The sequence below is a fragment of the Melospiza melodia genome, chromosome 1 (assembly GCF_035770615.1).
Source record: "Melospiza melodia melodia isolate bMelMel2 chromosome 1, bMelMel2.pri, whole genome shotgun sequence".
In the NCBI taxonomy this organism is placed as follows: domain Eukaryota; kingdom Metazoa; phylum Chordata; class Aves; order Passeriformes; family Passerellidae; genus Melospiza; species Melospiza melodia.
This window is the reverse complement of record NC_086194.1, coordinates 88,062,345-88,081,260: the sequence shown is the minus strand read 5'-3', so window position 1 is coordinate 88,081,260 and position 18,916 is coordinate 88,062,345. Positions and strand designations below refer to the sequence as shown.

The following is an 18,916-nucleotide window of genomic DNA, read 5'->3' as shown; positions in this document are numbered from 1 at the left end:
ACATATTTTGATCCCAGCTTTATTTTTTCTCAAATATGTAGTTAATTGCAGTGTCAATTTGAACAAATTAATTCACTCTTTGCTCTTTGAAGTCACTGTACTTGTGACTAACATCCCCTTTATGACCCTTCCTCATGGTTAAGTTTTAAAGAAAAATGGCAGGATTTGGCTGCTTCCTTAACCTCTTTACTCCCTGGGAACTGTTCTAGGGAGGCATAAGCTTTCATCACCTAGGAGAGCTTTGTTCTCCGGCCTTGTCCCAGAAGAAATCTGTGTTCTGTGCCAGTGTCCAGCAAACTATCCTAGGGAAAAATGGGAGCATGGGGAGTACCAATGTGCTTTAACAGTTCCCTGCTGGCTGTGTGTGCTTCCCAGGCTGTTTCAGCCAGGATGGGTTAAAGCCGTCCTTTGAGGCTGACCTGAGTGCTGTCACAAACTAAACTGGCTAAAAACCCCAGAACCAGCAGGCTGTCAAGGTGCTGATTAGCTGGGTAAGATGTTGACTCCAAGTGAGGATTAAGAGTCATGTTGTCAGCTGTGCCTAAGGTACTAAAAGCCTATCTTTCTTGGACTGTTTTGGGGACTTCTGTTCCTAAGTCATTAAAGGCATTTGCAAATTTTACTATTGGCCCTTACTTCTTAAACTTTTGGTGACAACATAAACAAATTAAAGAAAACATTTTTAAATATTTTGTTATTCTGCCTAGTTTCTTGTACAAAGAGCTAGTCTTTAAATATATATAAGTGAGCCCTTGTGAAAATGTATTTTTTCCTAGACTTGTCCCTTATATTTCTTTTCTCATATCCTTTATTCAGTTTTTCTTTCCTTTATTCTAAAAATCCTAATACTGATATTAAAAAAATACTAACATTTAGGAATATATAACACCCATGCATATATATGTGTGTGTGTGTGTATATACATACACATATATATGCACATATTTATGCATGTATTACAGATAGATAAACTTGTATTCAGTTTAATATGCATATAAACATGCATGCTTGTGGGTGTTTCTGCATATGAACACATGCATGAAGACACTGCATGAATTAAAATGGAAGGCAACACAGGTAAAATTGTGTGGAGTGACACGTGAAACTAACAGGAAAGCAAAAATTGAGTCATATGTTTCCTTTTATCCGTGTATGACCAGTCCTTAGCTGATGCAAATTCCCCTGGATTAGTAGGACTGCCAGGACATCTGCTGAGCATCAGGCTATTTATGAGTCTCAAATGCTCTGTGTATGTCAGTGTACTGTGAGAAGTATCAAAAAGTTACAGAGAACTAAATCAGCTGAAGGTTGAGGCTGTGGGTAACAGAATGAAGTCTCTTGAGTCTCTGGCAGTACTGAAGACACTGTAAATGAAGGGATGATGTGCCTTCTCTGGTTTATGTGTGTCCATAATCTTGGGTAAGGCGCTGCTGTGACTAGAATGTTTTCCAGTGGGAGTTTGCTGCAGGTTAAATGACAGGCTGGAGAGCATTGTAGGCAGAGGGCATAACTCTGACCAGCGCAAACTCTAACCATCCTTTCTTGCTTTATTTCTCCTCCACAATTGTAGGCATCCAGTAGGATCCAAGAATCCAAAAATCAGTGTAGTCAGATTATGCAAGAAAGAGAAACCCTGCTGATTAAAATGAGTGCTTTGGAGCAAGACAAAGCCAGACTGCAGAGATTAGAAGAGGAGCTGAACCGTTTGAAAGTTACCCTGGAGTCAGAATCACGTTTGAAGCAACGCCTGGAAAGTGAGAAGCAACAAATTCTGAATGATCTCAATCAGTGGAAGAGCCAGCACTCCCGAACAGAGGAATCCATAAGGAAGATCCAGTGTGAGAGGGAGAAGAGTGAGAGGGAGAAGAGCAGCCTGAGGAGTGAGATCGAAAGGCTGCAGATGGAAATCAAACGGATTGAAGAGAGATACCGGTGCAGACTGGAAGAGACCGCTGTCAAAAACCAGTCAGAGCTGGAGTCGGAGCGTCTCAGGATGCAAAGAGAGATCGAGAAGCTCAAGCAGCGCCCATATGGGGCTCACAGATCTACACAGACCGAGGAAGACTTCTGCATCGATGCCTCCAAGCTGGTGTTCAGTGGTCTGCGGAAGAAGATCACAGCCATGCAGCTGTACGAGTGCCAGCTGATAGACAAACTCACACTGGATAAACTGCTGAAGGGGCAGAGGTCGGTGGAAGAGGTCGCAGCTGACATTGAGCCCTACCTCAAAGGGGCAGGTGCTATTGCAGGGGTGTCCCTTTCACCCAGACAGAAGTACTCTTTTGTTGAGGCCAAACGGAACCAGCTGCTAACAGCAGAAAACGCAGTCCTGCTCCTAGAAGCCCAGGCAGCAACAGGAGGTGTGATAGACCCACACCGAAATGAGATATTAACAGTGGACAGTGCTATCGCCAGGGATCTGATTGACTTCGATGACAGAGAGCAGATCTATACAGCAGAAAAGGCTATTACAGGATTTAAGGATCCTTTCTCAGGCAAAACTGTGCCAGTATCTGAAGCCATCAAGAAAAATCTGGTTGACAGAGAAACCGGAATTCGTCTGCTTGAAGCCCAGCTGGCTGTAGGAGGGATAGTTGATCCTGTCAACAGTGTTTTCCTACCCAAAGAAATAGCTTTATCTCGTGGGTTGATTGACAAAGACCTGTACAGGATGCTAAACAACTGCCAAGGCAGTACGAAGAACTTCATTGATCCCACCACCAAAAAGGCAGTCACTTACATGCAGCTGAAGGAAAAATGCAGGATTGAACCACACACTGGTCTGCTGCTCCTTCCAGTGCAGAAGAGGAGCATGTCATTCCAAGGGATCAGGCAGCCTGTCTCAGCGGATGCACTGCTTGAGGCTGGAATCATTAAGGAATCAACAAGGAATGACTTGGAAAGAGGCGCAATTACAGTGGAAGAAGTGAGTGAGAGAATTATCGATTTCCTTCAAGGCTCTAGCTGTATTGCTGGTATCTACAATGAGGCTACTAAAGAGAAACTTGGCATTTACCAGGCTATGAAAATAGGTTTGGTTAGGCCAGGAACAGCCCTTGAACTCCTAGAAGCCCAGGCAGCCACAGGGTTCATAGTGGATCCTGTCAGCAACGTGAGGCTGCCTGTTGAGGAAGCCTACAAAAGAGGCCTTGTTGGAATTGAATTTAAAGAGAAACTTCTCTCTGCTGAAAGAGCTGTCACTGGGTACAAAGACCCAGAAACTGGAAACATCATTTCTCTGTTCCAAGCAATGAACAAAGAGCTCATAGAGAGAGGCCACGGCATTCGTCTGCTGGAGGCGCAGATCGCTACTGGAGGGATCATCGACCCCAAGGAGAGCTACCGCTTGCCAGTAGAGACGGCCTACAAGCGTGGCTACTTCAATGAGGAGCTCAACCAGATCCTCAGCGATCCAAGTGATGACACCAAAGGGTTCTTTGATCCCAACACTGAGGAAAACTTGACCTACCTGCAGCTGAAAGAAAGATGCATAAAGGATGATGCAACGGGGCTCTGCCTTCTGCCCCTGAGAGAGAAGAAGAAGGTGGTGCACACCTCACAGAAGAACACCCTTAGGAAGCGCAGGGTGGTCATTGTAGATCCAGAAACAAACCGGGAGATGTCTGTTCAGGAGGCGTACAGCAAAGGCCTCATAGATTATGACACCTACACAGAGCTAGCTGAACAGGAGTGTGAGTGGGAAGAAATAACTATCACAGGATCGGATGGCAGCAGTAGAGTTGTCCTTGTGGACAGAAAAACAGGTAGCCAGTACGACATCCAAGACGCCATTGATAAAGGCCTGGTGGAGAGGAAGTTTTTTGACCAGTACCGTTCTGGCAGCTTGAGCCTGACCCAGTTTGCTGACATGATTTCCTGCCGTAATGGCACCGACGAGGTGTTCCGTCACGAGTCAGTGACTCGGTCTCCCACCGTGCTGAGTGTCAGGAGCTCTTCTTCAGTGATCAGGAGTGGTTCTTTCTCAGAGACCCCAGATGAGTGCAGTCCTATTGCAGCCATTTTTGACACAGAAAACTTGGAGAAAATCTCCATTTCAGAAGCCATACAGCGGGGCATCGTGGATAGCATCACTGGGCAGCGGTTACTTGAAGCCCAGGCCTGCACTGGTGGCATAATCTGTCCTACCACTGGCCAGAGGCTTTCCCTCCAGGAAGCCACTAGCCAAGGCATCATTGATCAGGATATGGCCACACGTCTGAAGCCAGCCCAGAAGGCCTTCATAGGGTTCGAAGGCATAAAGGGCGGACGCAAGAGGATGTCAGCAGCTGAAGCAGTGAAGGAGAAGTGGCTGCCTTATGAGGCTGGGCAGCGATTCCTCGAATTCCAGTACCTCACTGGAGGTCTCGTGGACCCGGAAGTGCGTGGAAGAATAACTACTGAAGAAGCCATTAGGAATGGGTTGATTGATGGCCGCGCTTCCCAGAAATTACAAGACACCAACAGCTATCCCAAAATTCTGACCTGCCCCAAGACCAAGCTGAAAATATCCTACAAAGATGCAATGAACCGGTCAATGGTGGAAGACATCACCGGGCTTAAACTGTTGGAAGCAGCCTCTGTTTCCTCTAAAGGCATATCCAGTCCCTACAATGTCTCCTCGGCACCTGGCTCTCGCTCTGGCTCTCGCTCTGGCTCGCGTTCAGGCTCACGCAGTGGGTCTAGGAGAGGAAGCTTTGATGCCTCAGCAAGCTCTTCGTATTCTTACTCATACTCAGCCTTCAGCAGTGGGTCTATTGGGCGCTCGTAACAAGTGAGGGAATGTGTCTGCATTTTATTATCATTTAGATTATCCTATATTGCATTTACTAAAAGAAAAAAAAAAAAACAAAACAACAAAGTAACTCAAAGCAAAGCCTTGAAGTCTTTTCTGGGTGTGTTACACTTTTCTTCTGAAAAAGCTGTAAAATGTTTGGATGCAAACTTATAGAATATAGATTAGGGAATGCAAAAGTACTATTTGTGAATTTTGAGTTTCAGTTCCCATTTCCTCTTAGTCATAGGATTTTAATAGGTCTCTGTATATTTTAAATACTGTGTCATGTGCCTTCTCTCGTTATCCGTTACTATCAACCTATAAGGTGATAACTGAGGTTTGAAAGTCTTGCAGTAGTTAACTTTTTATCCACATAGACCTTTTTCAATTTGCTATTATGAAAAAAAGATATTAACAATATGGACAGAAAACGCCCTTAGTACTGGTTTAGAATCTATACCATAAATATGAAACTGTCTTTCAGATGCTCTACTTCTTTATGTTTGGCTAGTCATTTTCTGAAGTATAAGTTGGTGGATGTAAAGGGCTATTGTTAGGCTGGGCTTTTGTTTTACTGTTAACCCATATACAATTTTCTACTGTTTTGCTTTATTTCCCTGTAACAAAGAAAAAAGAATCTAACTGTACCGTGTCAGCTATTCTGGACAATAAACTTCTGAAGTTTTAAAGTGTTTGGTGTGTACTTAATAATTTTATCTGTGGACATTCTTGGAAGTGCAAGTGAGAGAAAGAACCATTTTTAAAAGAAGCAGATAGTAGCTTTGTCGTAAAAAGTGCACAGGCAAGTTACATTTCATGCTGCTGAGCCATCACTTTTATGAATGAGGACTTCTGATTCTGATTTTTCAGTAAGAAAATTAAGGTAGCACCAATAATGGAAGCTATGCTCCAGAATGCCTGTTTGTACACTTGTTTATAGAGTTGATGGTGATAATAGGAAGCATATTTTTTTCTGCTTGTAATCCAGCTCATTGTCTCTGCAGCTACAAGGGACTGAGTCAGATTCTCCCTTACACATCCATGCAAGTTTGGACAGTGAGCAGAACAAAAAACTGGCTGGCTTAGCTGGCCAACTGTGGCACACGAACATCTTTCAAAACCTGAACAATTGCCTCTTGTGATATCCTTTTGCCTCTTATGTTGGCTCCTGAAAGCCTAGCTTCAGAGAACCGCGGTAGTGTAGCAGTGCTTGCATGATACCTTGCTGTCATCAGTTTTATGTAGGCTGCTGGCATCCTGCTGACTCCTTTTATCTGAGCTGAGGAACCAGAGCAGAGCTAAATGACCACAGTATTAGAGGACACAGGAGTGATTTGAAGCCACTTCAACCAGTGCAGAAAAAGGCTTGTATACATGGGAGCTGTCCTGTCCTCTCTCCTGTGACACACAGTGCAGATACCTCTGGGTAGGCACAATGATTGATCAGTTACAAGAACTTAGTACGGTTTTATACCACTGCTTCTGTGACATGCTATGCTTTTATACAGTGCTTTAGTGACAAAACTGTTAGTATAATTTGCCAGTAGCTGAAATAATTTCTTCCCTTAAATTGTTCAAAGCCCATACTTACTTTTAGCCATGAACCGTGTAGGAACCCTGCTGCTCTATGAATTTTTGTTCCTATAGCTAAAAAGAAGATGATGGGCATAAATGTTAGTCACTGTTAATTATGCTGCCTAATTTTTTTGTAGAATGTTTCTTTTGTGCAGTAAGGACTAGCACATGCTCTGATCCTGCTGTCTCTGAATGAAGTTTACCTTCTAGTCTGGGAAACATTTCCAGTGTTTCCTGACGATGATGGCTGTGTATAAAATCTCTGCCGTATATAAACTCTCTTCAGTTACTGGACTAAGAAATTATTGGGATTCTTACAGGTCAGTGTGGGAGACCTCCAGAGAAAGTAGGTGAGAAAGTGCATCCTGTCATCTAGGGAATCTTCAGAGCTTTGGAGATTTCTCTCTACAGCTGAGTTTATTTGCTGTGCCACAGAGGAGAAGTCAGTGTCTGAAAGGCTTTCTGACTGCTAGGGAGAAACAACTCTGTAAAAAAAACCCCAAAACAATCACTGCTTAATAGAATCCCAGACTGATTCTGCAGCTTTTAATGACTATGGGGTTCCTAGGGTCTACAGTAAGAGTAAAGCTGGTCATTACTAAAGGAATGTTCAGTCTTGGATGCACACACCAGTTTGCATGGGCTGAGAAATCCTACACACTCTACAGCAGACTGGGCTCAGGTGTTTTATTCAATGCATTCCTGGCATCTCTGTTACATTGTTTAAAGCCCAATCTTTGCATTCTACCTTTCATACCGCTCAGTCAAAGTTTTTTCCTCTCACAGTGACCGAAATAGGAGATGATATCACAGAAATTATGGTGACAGTGCTTTCTCCTTGCACACATTGCAGCAGCAGCTGCCAGTGTGGTATTAGTGGTGGCCTTATGTGCCAGAGCTGTGTGGGACCCGGGTACTCAGGGTCTGAGTAACAGCTGAGCCAGAGCAGGCAGCAGGTGGGACAGGGCACTGCTAATGTGGGATGCTAAAGAGATAAGTGGAGAGTTTTCCTCCACCATCAAAAGGTGCTGAGGAAGGAAGTTTGGAAGAATCTCTTTTTTCCATTTGCAGCCCTATGGGGAGGTCAGCTGGCAGAGAGAAGCATGACAAGTGACCACACCCAGCAGGGCAGTGTGGAGACTGTGTTTTGCAGCAGTGCTCAGCATTTCTGGGCTAGGAGAGCCTTGCCTGGGGCTTGAAGAGTAGAAAGGCTGTGGTTTGCTGTGGTGGAGTGTAGCAGGAGCATGGGCATGAGTTGGGGGCTGCTGCTGTGCATTTGGGGCAGGATGTTCATAACACTTGTAGCTCTTTCGCACCAAAGGTGAAATGATCTGCATTCATGCATTTTAAAAAGAAAGACTGGCCACTTTGGATGATCTCTGCTGCTGAGACAGTAACTCCCTGTTGTTGGAAAGCCTGAGTGTACCTGTTGGTTCAGCCTGTAGCTGTAAGCATTTCCCTGTTCAGGAGTGCTGAGCTGGCTGTACTCATTGGCAGCCTCATACTTTCCAGCCACTGCTCTGAATTTGCTGCCTCTTGCTTCCTTCTTGTGCCTCGGGGTAGGTGATTCTCACCCTGTACAATGGCAAATGCGTGCCCAGTGTGCTGACTGGCTGGGGAGGGCTCTCATTAGCAGGCTCAACTCTTTAGAGAATTGGTCTTGGCTCTGAGCAGGATAGCAATTCATTCATGAGGGTTTTACTGACTGATTTAATGGCCTTGATGTTGTGAATCTGCTGTCCTCATTTTTAAGCTGGGAAATGACTGCTGGTTAGGGCCCAAGTGTGTAATGCGCCATGAGGTTTGCCCAGCACAGCAGCGCTCAAGACATAGTTTTGTTTGTCTTAGGCTATTTGGAGATGTGCACTGCCGTGGTTAATTAAGAGTCCAGCCCTATCAATATGGAAGAGAGGTCGGGAGATTTACAAAATAGCAGCAATATGACTCGGTATAACCATGTTTAAATTACTAGCAAATTTGTTTAGGCAGAAGGTGGGTTTTGCTCAGTTTTTGGATTGATTTTGTTGCAATTTTTATACATTTTTATAATATAAATCTGGAAGAGTAGTTTACTTTGCTGATGTTTCCGTGATCCTCAGCTGTTCTGAGATGAGCAGAATTTATATGCTGTGTAATGCTCTCAGAATAATGCTGCACTCAAAAATACTTTTTTTACATGGCCAAAAATATAAGACTAATTCCTGCTGCTTTGTGCAAAAGTGACTCAGTGAGACTGAGTGAGGATGAAACTGTACTAGTGTAAAACTTGAGGAGGACCCAAGTCTAGCATATGCACATGAGAAATACCAGTGAGCATTAGGAGGTCAGTGGAAACTGAGTAGCAAAGCAGTGGGTAAGGGCATGCCTTCTCTTAAATTCTCCAGTATGTGCAGCACCCTCCTCATGCAAGTCATAGAATATCTGAGGACAGTAAAGACCTCTAAGATCTTTGACTGTTAACCTAACACTGTCAAATCCACCACCAAACCGTGTCTCTAAGTGCCCCATTTAGGGCTTTGGGGTCATTATCACTTAATCACCACAGGGCAGATGCTTAAGGGGGAGTGGCAGGGTTCCCTGGCCCTGAAAAGGCTGCTGGGACACAGAGCATCTTTCCCTCCCTTTCCTTCAACAGGCATGCTTGTGCCATTTCTCTCACCAAAGGAAATGTCTAGGGTCACAACCCATTACCTGCCTGCTTGGTGGGAGCTATGGGACAAACTCAGTTTCTTACAGAGGTTAAATGAGCACTGGCATTGCAGCACAGCTACAACAGTAAATACATGGAAGCTTCTGCTGCTGCTGAGTATTGTTATTTGATTACAAATAAGCCCCATACTGTATACAAAGCTGTCCACTCCTAAAACGTGTCATTTAATGGTTGAATTGATGGTAAATAGAGGATGAAAGTATTCCATAAGAGGTGGCTCTCATTCAGTGCGAACATTACCTCCAAGACCATGACATCTGTCTAAGCCAGAAAAACCTCTACTCAAACTGCTCTCTTACAGCCTTTGTATCTTGCAGGACACAAAACAAGAGAAGCACATCTGGCCACAACTCTTCTTTGTGAACCAACGCTAGGGGCTTTTGGATTCCTACCTGCATTCCTAGCTGTTTCTTTCACTCAAAAAAAAAATCCCTTAGGTCCTCTGGGGCCAGGCTTGCCATTAAACCCAGGCAGATTAGATTTCTCTTTTTCAAAATGTTGCAGATTTTTTTTTTTTTTTTTTTTTTTAATTAGGCCAAGAGTAAAGTGGTTGTCCTTTTTTTTTCTCCTATGAAAGCAAAGTACTGGAAAGGTTTTTACAAGCAGCCAAGGGTAGAACTGGGATAGTGCTTGGTTTCTTGGCTGAGCTAAAGAGTTCAAAAACATAATCCAACGTTTCTTTTTCATATTGTTTTATTTTTAGAATTTTATTATTAAAGTCAATCCAATTTTAAAATGCTGCTATAAATATTTACATTTAGGAAATAGCAGGAAAATCTTTAAACCTCTCCAACTCTTTTTTCATCTGTATATCTGTTCACAGCTTTTAGTACATGTTTCAAAATAGCTATAATTGATCTAGCATTGTCAGTTCTTCTGGAAAATTACTAGAGGGGTGTGTATGGAGGAGAGTAGGAGGAATGCAGTTATCTATATCCTGGAAACTTTAAAGCCTCCATTTCTTTCAGGTTCCTATTAGAGATTATAATCTAATGCTGCCCAATGTATTCTTGTCTATGGACCCTCTGCTGTGCAAGTTGGAGGAGGAAGGGGATGAGTCCCAGCATTGTTAGACACATTGACATAACTGGCCTTTGCAGATGACTTTCTATTAAGAGAATCTTGGGATGGAATGCAAATTTTTTTTTCCAGAAATTTTATAGGTCCCTTATGATTTGATACCTCAAAACACAGGAGAAGCACCCCAGCTTTACATCCAGCCTGCAAAGGACCCCTATGTGAACAGTGGCTGTCTGGTGTGGGCAATAAATGGCACATCCCTCCATATGATTGATCCAGATCATTCCAGAAAAATACCTTGGTATGCCTATATATGGACCCATAGGCTGGAACATCTAAGCTGCCTCTACTGGGAAACTGAGCAGGTTGTAAAAGCAGAGTGAGCAGGCTCTATTGAAGCCATTTGACACAACAAGCATCTTGAAGGCATGTACTATCCCATGACTGATGTACTTAGCAGGCCAAGTTAATGGGAAAGCCAGGTACATACAAGTCCTTGTTTTGGCAATTAGAGGGATCAGGGGTTTGTTACCCTTATCTACCTGTGATGCCATCCTGTACTCCAGCACTTGGGATGGATGTCTGGGTACTGACACCTTCTGGAGCGGTTCCTAGTGTTCAGGTCCAGAGTCTGCACCAAATTGCCCAGTTGTCAGATGACATCACAGGATTGGTCATCTGGCAGGTATAGATAAAGAGTTTGAACAGCTATGACCTGTGGCAGGTGGTGATTAAGAGAAAGTTCCTTCCATTCTGGACCCCAGATCATTCACAGTGATCTCAGAATTTGTGGGTGGTGAGGAACTAGTCTTAGGAGATGGGAAATATTCTTGCCAAAGCTCATTTTTCCTAGGCTTTAAGACTAGAAAATGTAGGAATTTTTGAATGGGACCAAGTTGCTTGTATTGCATACATGTAGGGCTGTGTGATTGAGAGCTTTGGAAAGGATAAAATTATTGAAACTGGATTGAGCATCATTGGGGCACTTGTCTCAGAAAGCTCATCCCTGTGTTGCAATTAAGCTGTGCCACATTTCTGGCAAAGGGTAGGGAGGACACTCAAGAACTGTTGGTGTTCTTGAGCAGAGGGTGAGACTTGATTGTGTATTAGTGGGTATCGCCCTTTAGTTCATGATGGAAGGGTGAAGAGGCACAACCAGTTATGAGAACCATTGGCAGAGGAAGCTAAAGTCACTTTTAAAAGACCATAAAAATTAATTATATAAACATAACCTGCCAAGGCCGATCAGGCTGTCTGGTGGACGTAACTGTTAGATGTGAGAGTAAACCATCACCGCTTGTTGATGCAGTGATGAATGGCTGAGAATTCTACACCTGAGGAGCAAGTTCAGGAGGTCACAAAAGCCAGTAATATAAAACTCATTTGCTTTCTTATAGGTACATGTGGGAAGTGCTATGAGAGCAATTACAGACTAGTAGCTGAATTAGTACTCTCAAGTTCCCAGCAAGCAAGGGTTTGCTATTGTTGTTTGAATTAGGCTCTATTTACATCTGTGGGCATTTTACTTATATTCACAAGTTAAGCAAGAACTATTTTCAGTTCTCTGTTCACCTGTTCCAGACGATATAAAAATTAGACCTGTTCCAGAGGATATAAAATAGCAGGCAGTGTCTCGAGCACTGCACTAATGTGCACAGAGGCTGCATAAAAGTTCAGTTATATATTTGCTTGACATTGACAGTACATTAATTTTCTTTAGCTATTTTTATATATACTTAGTGAGAGGTTTGTAAGTTTGCTTTCCACCCCTACCCCCTATTCCCCCCCTGCATGACACCCTTGGCTTATTCTTCTTCTAAAGCTCATTTTTGGAACAGATTTTCTGACATCTGCCTCCTTTACTGTCCTTCAGTTTTAGCATTTGAAATATTTTTATCTTAAAGTCAAACTCAGACTTGGATCTTGAACTCTCTCAACGTTTTGGTGAGTTTTAGCTTTATATTTCTGGTCTCCAGAAATATATATGAAGATCTTTCTTTCCTCCACTCTGTGTCTGGAAACAAAAGTGGCTCCTGAAAACAAGGCTTTCCCCTTTTGCTGGAAACTTTGGAAGCACCTTCTGTTAGCAATTCTCATCAGACCTTGTTGAGCTCTGAGTGTTGCACAGTGCCATGTGCATCTGCTCTAGGGTTAAGTAGGACTCTGCTCGTAGCAGGGACATGGTGCTTCCCTTTGTCCCAGCCACATCCCAGATATCCACTAATTCACAGGAAGACTGTAGTTATGTGTTTCCCTCAGGAGCTGCTATTAGGCCTTAGCACCATGGTATCTGCCTGCCAGCTTTGCTCCAGACATGAATGTCCTGCTGGGCTTTGCAGCAAACTGGAGATAGTATTTGAAGAAGTAAAAAAAAAATAAATTAAGTGCTGCTTCTTGCTATGTTGGCACATGACAGGTGCACTGTCACATGTACTGGTACCACACTGGGACGTAAATCTGGTATCCAAGTTCCGCTACTGAAGATGAAGGCTGCTTGTGCTGTGTATTACAATAAAGCCCAGTCTTCTTGGGGAGCCTCCTTGGCCCTGCTCACTCTTACCTCTGCCAAGGCAGTTGAAAACATCTGGGATCATTCACTTCAGAAAAGGGCAGTTAATGGCAACAGACTTTGATACAAGCTCACTATGCAGTTAAGATGAATCTTTGGAGAGTTTTTAAGCCACTATTATAACGAATTATGAAACTCCTATTTATTTTTTAGTCCTGGAGGAATAATAAAAATTCTATTTCCAGTTCATTTTTACAGCAACCCTGACTAGCAGGAAGGGAGAAGCTTAGAAAGCAGTAGCCAAGGATATTACTGGATTGCATGGCAAGCCTCTTGGTGTAATCATAGTAAAAAAAAATAGGCTGTGAAATCATCTGGAGTTCTTTAGCCACTATCAGATTTTTGGCAAGGCCTTTTGCAGTAAAGTCAGTTGCATGGTATTGGAAAATAAAGTTCTGGAAGATGTTACTTTCTGCTATCATTTTACTTCTATTTGTTCTTCATCCCAGTTATTTTGAGTACTGAAACTGATTTGGCGTGCCAGCCACACTCTATTGTCCTTGGGACCCAGAAATCCTTTCTTACCTCCTAGTCCCTGGGGGACCCTGAGAAAACAATGAAATCTTTGCCAGGATAAGCCTTTTTGCTTGAAAACTGGTTTATTTAGAATTTTGAAGCAAACCTTAACTCACCTCCCTGAACTGCCATCCACTCCTGAGATCCCACATTCCCTTCATTACTGTGAAAATGACAAAGTACTCCAAATAAAGCTCCTCATTTGCTCAGTATTTCTTGTTTTTTCAGAGGATCATTTTGCTATTGTTTGTATATAAAAGTGAATTTAACAATCCAATCATCTTGATTCATACCACTTAATAGTTATTTCCAACACAAATCAGGAACTGCTTCAAAGCTGGAGGTTTGCCCATAGTGTTCCACTTGTATGCTTTTAGTTAGACATCTTCAGGAACAAGAGTATAACTTTGATTACAGGCCACCTGAACAATGTATCAACCAGTTTTTTGCTTCTCCAGTTCATGGTCACCCAAGAAAAGATCCTGACAGCCTTTTAGGAAAAGGCATATTCTGCATGTCATCATGCAGTGGAGTCCAAGTATTGCAGTTCCAGGAGTAAGAATAAGGTGCTGTTTCACAGCAAGGATGTTGGCTATTTCCAAAAAGGGGAAAAATAGGGTAAAAATGATTTCATTGTGGATCCCTAAAAATCACTTTAAAAAAAATTATGCTTGCTTCACAGAAATTTCTGGCACCATTGATATCAGTGATATAGGCCCAAACTCAAAATGACATTATTTAGTATCATATGCTCATCTTCTCAGTCTCTCCCATACCTCCTATATAATCTTGACTAAAGCAGAATTAAAGGATTGGTGCTGTAAATGAGTTGCCTGGAACTGCATGTGGTACAGAGTATATGACATCAGAAAGATTGTGATCCTCTGAATAACAAACATTAGAAAACGCTTTGCAAAGACCACAACCACGGCTAATCACCCTGTATAGTAATAATAATTCCCTTAATTTTTAGAGTAATGAGTAAAATAATCTCAAGGCTGCAGTGTTTCTGGCTGTCATGTGGCTGTATGTTTGAATCCTGTCCTTTGGCTGATACAGTGAGATTGCCCAAGTGCTCTGCGTCCTTACTAATTAACTGTGCAGAAACAGCAGCCTTAGGAGTAGGCAGTTTTTGGTAGTCCTAGTCATTCAAGGAAGCCTGCTGAAAATCACTGAATATTCCCTAAGCCTGGATTTTGCAGTCTTCTCAGTACTTGAATGCTCAGTCCTGCTGGAACCAGGAAGACTCATTTTTGGGAAAGGTGTTTCCATGAGTGGGCAGGCATAGGAATTTTTAAAGGTATTTTTGTTACAGTGGTGGGGTCTAGAAGGTGTTGAGCCTGTTGGCACCTCTTGAGAGCACCAGTACTGGGATGAATCCTGCATTAATCCCACTTTTGCGGACTTTTCTTATACAGCCTGAACAGAGAAGAGATGCAGCTGGAAACCAATGCTTTAACAACTTCCCCCCCAACCAAAAAAACCCCAAAAGCAACCCAAACCAACAGCAACAACTGCAACAAAAACACACAAAAAAAGAGGTATAGAAAAGGTGTATCTGCTCAGGAATGGTGTGGATTTAGGACTGGCCGCTGATGGCTGTAAGCCACACCAGCCTCCTGTCCCAGTGTCTGGTACAGATATTTAATGAGCAGTGATGTGTCTCAATGCATTAAATTAGTGGAAGGTGGTAAAAGAGATTGTCAGTTGCATAGAGGTGGTGTTTGGACTGAAATTTATCCTAAAAATAACATTTTCAAAAGGTAAAAGAATTGTGTACTTGTATTGAAATGTTACTATTGAGGATATTCATTTGCAAGTGAACAAGACATTTAAACAAGGGTGAGATGGTTATGCACTAATTAAATAACTGATATTTAGTATTAAATTTGAGATATGAGGCAATGCAAAACGTTCCACCTTTTCCACCTTGAGGACAAACTTTATCTTTTTCTTCATGTAGACAGTTATTTATGTGGACTTTTTAATACAAGTAAGAACTTTCAAACCTGTGTTAAAAAGTCTCTCTCTTTAGGAACCACACAAACCCAAAGCTGTTGAAGACCAACTAACTGGTCTGCCTAATCCCTGGTAACTGATATCTGATAAAGAAAAAGGATAATATTTAATGAAGGGGACAAAAGAACATGGCAACTGCTATATGCTGTGTAATTCTGTGTGTTATTCAAGGAATCTGATTACTTGCCACATGTCTGAGTAGCCAGAGGATCTTTCAGAGTCTGCTGGGTCTGAGATGACCTGTGAACTATAAAGTGAGTACTGATTGGTAACTCTGGAGCAGGGACATCCCTGATGAGATGAAATAAGCTTCAAGCTGATATTCTGGTGTTGTATTCATATTGTTGTTATCATATTTCTAGAGTCTCATACCTTCTGGGTGGTTTTCTCACAAGCAGCTCTTCACAGCACTGTTGTTCCAGCCTCTTCATCAGGGCTCCTGCAAGACTCTCCCTGACCACCCAGCATACCCCCTTTTATGCCAGTTATCTTCATTGGCCACAGCTGCCACCCAATTAAAGACATCACAGCTGCAGCCCATTTAAAACAACTAGGACTGGGGCAAGGCCACTTACACAATACATATGTTTGACTAGGACTCCTACTATATTCTGGTACCTGAAAGATGGGAAAAAAGATAAGAAGGGCTTCTATGAAAGGCAGTTCTACAGCAGTGGTTGCCCAGTGGTAGTACACTTTGCAATAACTCCTACATGCCTTATGATTTTATGTATTGCAAGTACTAGGCTGGCCTAAAAGCAGGTTGATGGGGAAGGAAATAAAAAGAAAGTACTTTTATATATAAACCATAATAACCTTCTAATGTTTCAGAGAGAGGCTAAGAAACATTAATGGGCCATATCACTTTCAGTTAGATGCAGTTCAAATTCAAGATACTGTCTTTTATATCTGGAATAAATTTAGAGTATTAAAAAATTATTTCATTTATAAGCATCTGACAGATAAGTATTATTTGCTGTTCCTTGGTGTGACTACATGGTTGTCTTCTTGACATTGTAGAATTGCAAAATAATAAATAAAATATGAACATTTTGCTGTCTTTGATATTTATGAATTCTTCTCCCAACCCAGTAGGAGAAGAACCCTTTTCCCTGGCAAACAAAACTCACCAGTCCAGACTCCTGGTGGCAGATTGCAGGAGCCACTTGGCATTGTCAAACCAGCCCCTGTTGGCACTGGTGCCAGCTTGGGTCCAGCACCAGCCGGCAATTAAGGCTCAGGCAGGTTCCAAGGAAAAAGCTGTGGTGGAAGCAACATTGTGGCAGTTTTGTGTTGCCCTTGGGATGCTTTTTGCAGGTGCACTGTGCCTGGAGCTCTGGGCTTTGTGGTTTCAAAACCCTAACCCTAGCTGTAACCCTAACCCTAGGCAGTAAATACAGCCTTGGGCTAAGGCAGGTTCCAAGGAAAAAGCTGGAACCACTTGGTTCACTCTTGGTAAAAACTAATGTGCCCATGAAGAGTTATGAAAAATATTCAGAGTAGGAAAAGCCTATCTTCTGAAAATTCAAACTTGCAGTGGCTCTAGAACTGAAATTTTTACTTGGATTCAAATACAGATCCCACTTAGGGTAATCATACCTCTTTGTAATCTTAGGTAAATTAAGAAGATTGAAAAGGACTTTGATTTGCAGCTATAAAGAGAGAGGCTTTGCCTCCTGGAGATCTGGGATGAAGTTCTGGCTCTACAAAAAGAGCAGGGAACAGACTGATTCCAGTGGGACCAGTTTTCCACCTTAGCCCTTTAATATTTTCAAACAAACTCAATTTTTAAAGCAAATGAGTAATACCATCTTGCAACCCCCTAATGTTTCATGTATTCTTAGATGCTTGTTCTGCTTTATAATATAAATGATGCCCTTCTTACCAGGGAAATGGAGTGACCTGGCCCTCTGAAAAGCACTGCTCCAATCTTCAGGAAGTTTCCATATATCCCAAACTAGCACTCTCTCCCCCATTCTTTTCTGGTGGTAAAGGGGGGAAAAATGCAACAAGGAAAGCAAACAACTAAAGAACAGATAGGCTAAACTTGGTTCATTTAAGCATTGCTTGATATACACTTCCCTTGTGTGTACCAAGTTGCAAAAAATATATGTATATCTAATTTCCTTATTTACAAATTGATAAAGTAAGAAAGTTGCCTGCTTATCTTCCTGTAAAGAAGGCATGAAGGAAAAAGCAACAGTGAAAACTAGGCAAATTAATTTGTTTAAAACCCCAGGGAAAGAAGCCACAAAGATGTTTTATTTGCTGTGAGTCAGCTTGCCACTCCAGGAACTTCACAGCGGTTTCCTCTGCTGCCATGCTATGATCTACAAGAAGCTCAGGCAGTGGCACATTAATCTACAGCATAAATGAACTGGAAGATATGTGTTAAACTTTCTGAACAGCTACAGTCTAGGTCCAGTCTGTCTCATTACCCATACACACACCTTCTCCAGTCTGACTGCCTGTGCACATAGACACCTTTACTAGCATAGAGAGCATTTCCCAAATGTAGGGCAAAACTAATTCTCAATTTGTGGGAGAAGGACTTTGGTAGTTTTGTGAATTTGTCTGCATGGGAGAGAGAGGATTTCTGGTGTGGTGGTGCTTTCATTGTAAGAACTAATTGTGGAAAAATTAAACATCAAGGAAATATCTTGTGCATTTAGTTTGGAGTGTGGTATGATCCGAAGTAATCTTAGCGGGAAGTGAGTTTCTAGAATTTTTTTGTGTATGAAATCCTATGTTGCTTTTCGCAGGTTGGATAGCCCTGTATTGTTTCAGTGGTGACTTTTTGTAGTAAGTCAGGGCCACACAGTTAAATGCTATGACTTTTGTTTCAGTCTCCAGAGTTATTTTGACTATGGAACAGAGACTTGTTCTGTATTTTGGAGGAACCAAAGCAAAAGGCAGTACACATTCATCAGTCTCTTTTGATAAATGAAAGCTTAAAAGACTTTTGAGCCAGTCACTTCTAGTTACAGCGAACACATCCTTTGCACCTGAAGTAAAACAAACACTTTTCTCAGACCACTAGCTACAGCTCTGTTTCTATCATAGTAATAATCATAATAATAAAAAGGGTGATGAAGTGATAAATTCCTGCTACTGCAGCACATAACCAGAGCCATGCATGGGCTAACTCTTGGCAGCTGAGATCCAGTGGTGATCTCCATGCACAATAAGATCCCCATGATCGCCCAGGCAGCAGCAATGTCCTGGGCTTACCTTGCCAGGGCACAATCTCCATCTGCCCTGCTTGCTCTTTAGGGACTGACAGGGGCCACACACACACAGTGAGCAGGCTTTCCCTTGAAAGTTTGTGCCAGGCTCCATCCAAAACCTTTCCCATGGAAAGATGGATCTCTCTCTGCCAGACCCTTATTCAGCTGTATTGTAGATACTAATTGCCTCGCTCTCCCCATGAAGAAGTATCTTGAACTGGTCAGCCTCATCTCTGTCCTTTATCTCCCACGTAATCTTAGAAGGGCTCCCTTTCCTTCTGAAAGGCAAAGACAATGGAGTATTCCTCAGGAAGAACAAGTTTAGAAACAAACTACAGGACAATTTTAAAAGCATTTCTTTGTTATCACTGCAACATTATGAAGACCTCTTGAGATTATTTTTTTCCCATTAATGATAGCAGGGAATTATGCCTCTCAGTGGAAGGGCAGTAAATGTACCAAAAAGGGCTTTAAATATACTGTAACACTTTTAAGGAAGGAGAAAT

General features: G+C 42.3%; 1 protein-coding gene across 4 annotated transcripts in view; it reads left to right on the top strand.

Annotated features, from left to right (window-relative positions):
* Window positions 1-5,463, top strand: part of DSP (desmoplakin) — a 51,332-nt gene extending 45,869 nt beyond the window's left edge. For all 4 annotated transcript variants that reach the window (XM_063161018.1, XM_063161036.1, XM_063161027.1 and 1 more), the window contains exon 24: window positions 1,571-5,463. In XM_063161018.1, coding sequence (XP_063017088.1) covers window positions 1,571-4,768 — 3,198 coding nt within the window. In that variant the 3' untranslated portion in view covers window positions 4,769-5,463. The remainder of the gene's footprint in view (window positions 1-1,570) is intronic.
* The last annotated feature ends 13,453 nt before the right edge of the window (window positions 5,464-18,916 follow it).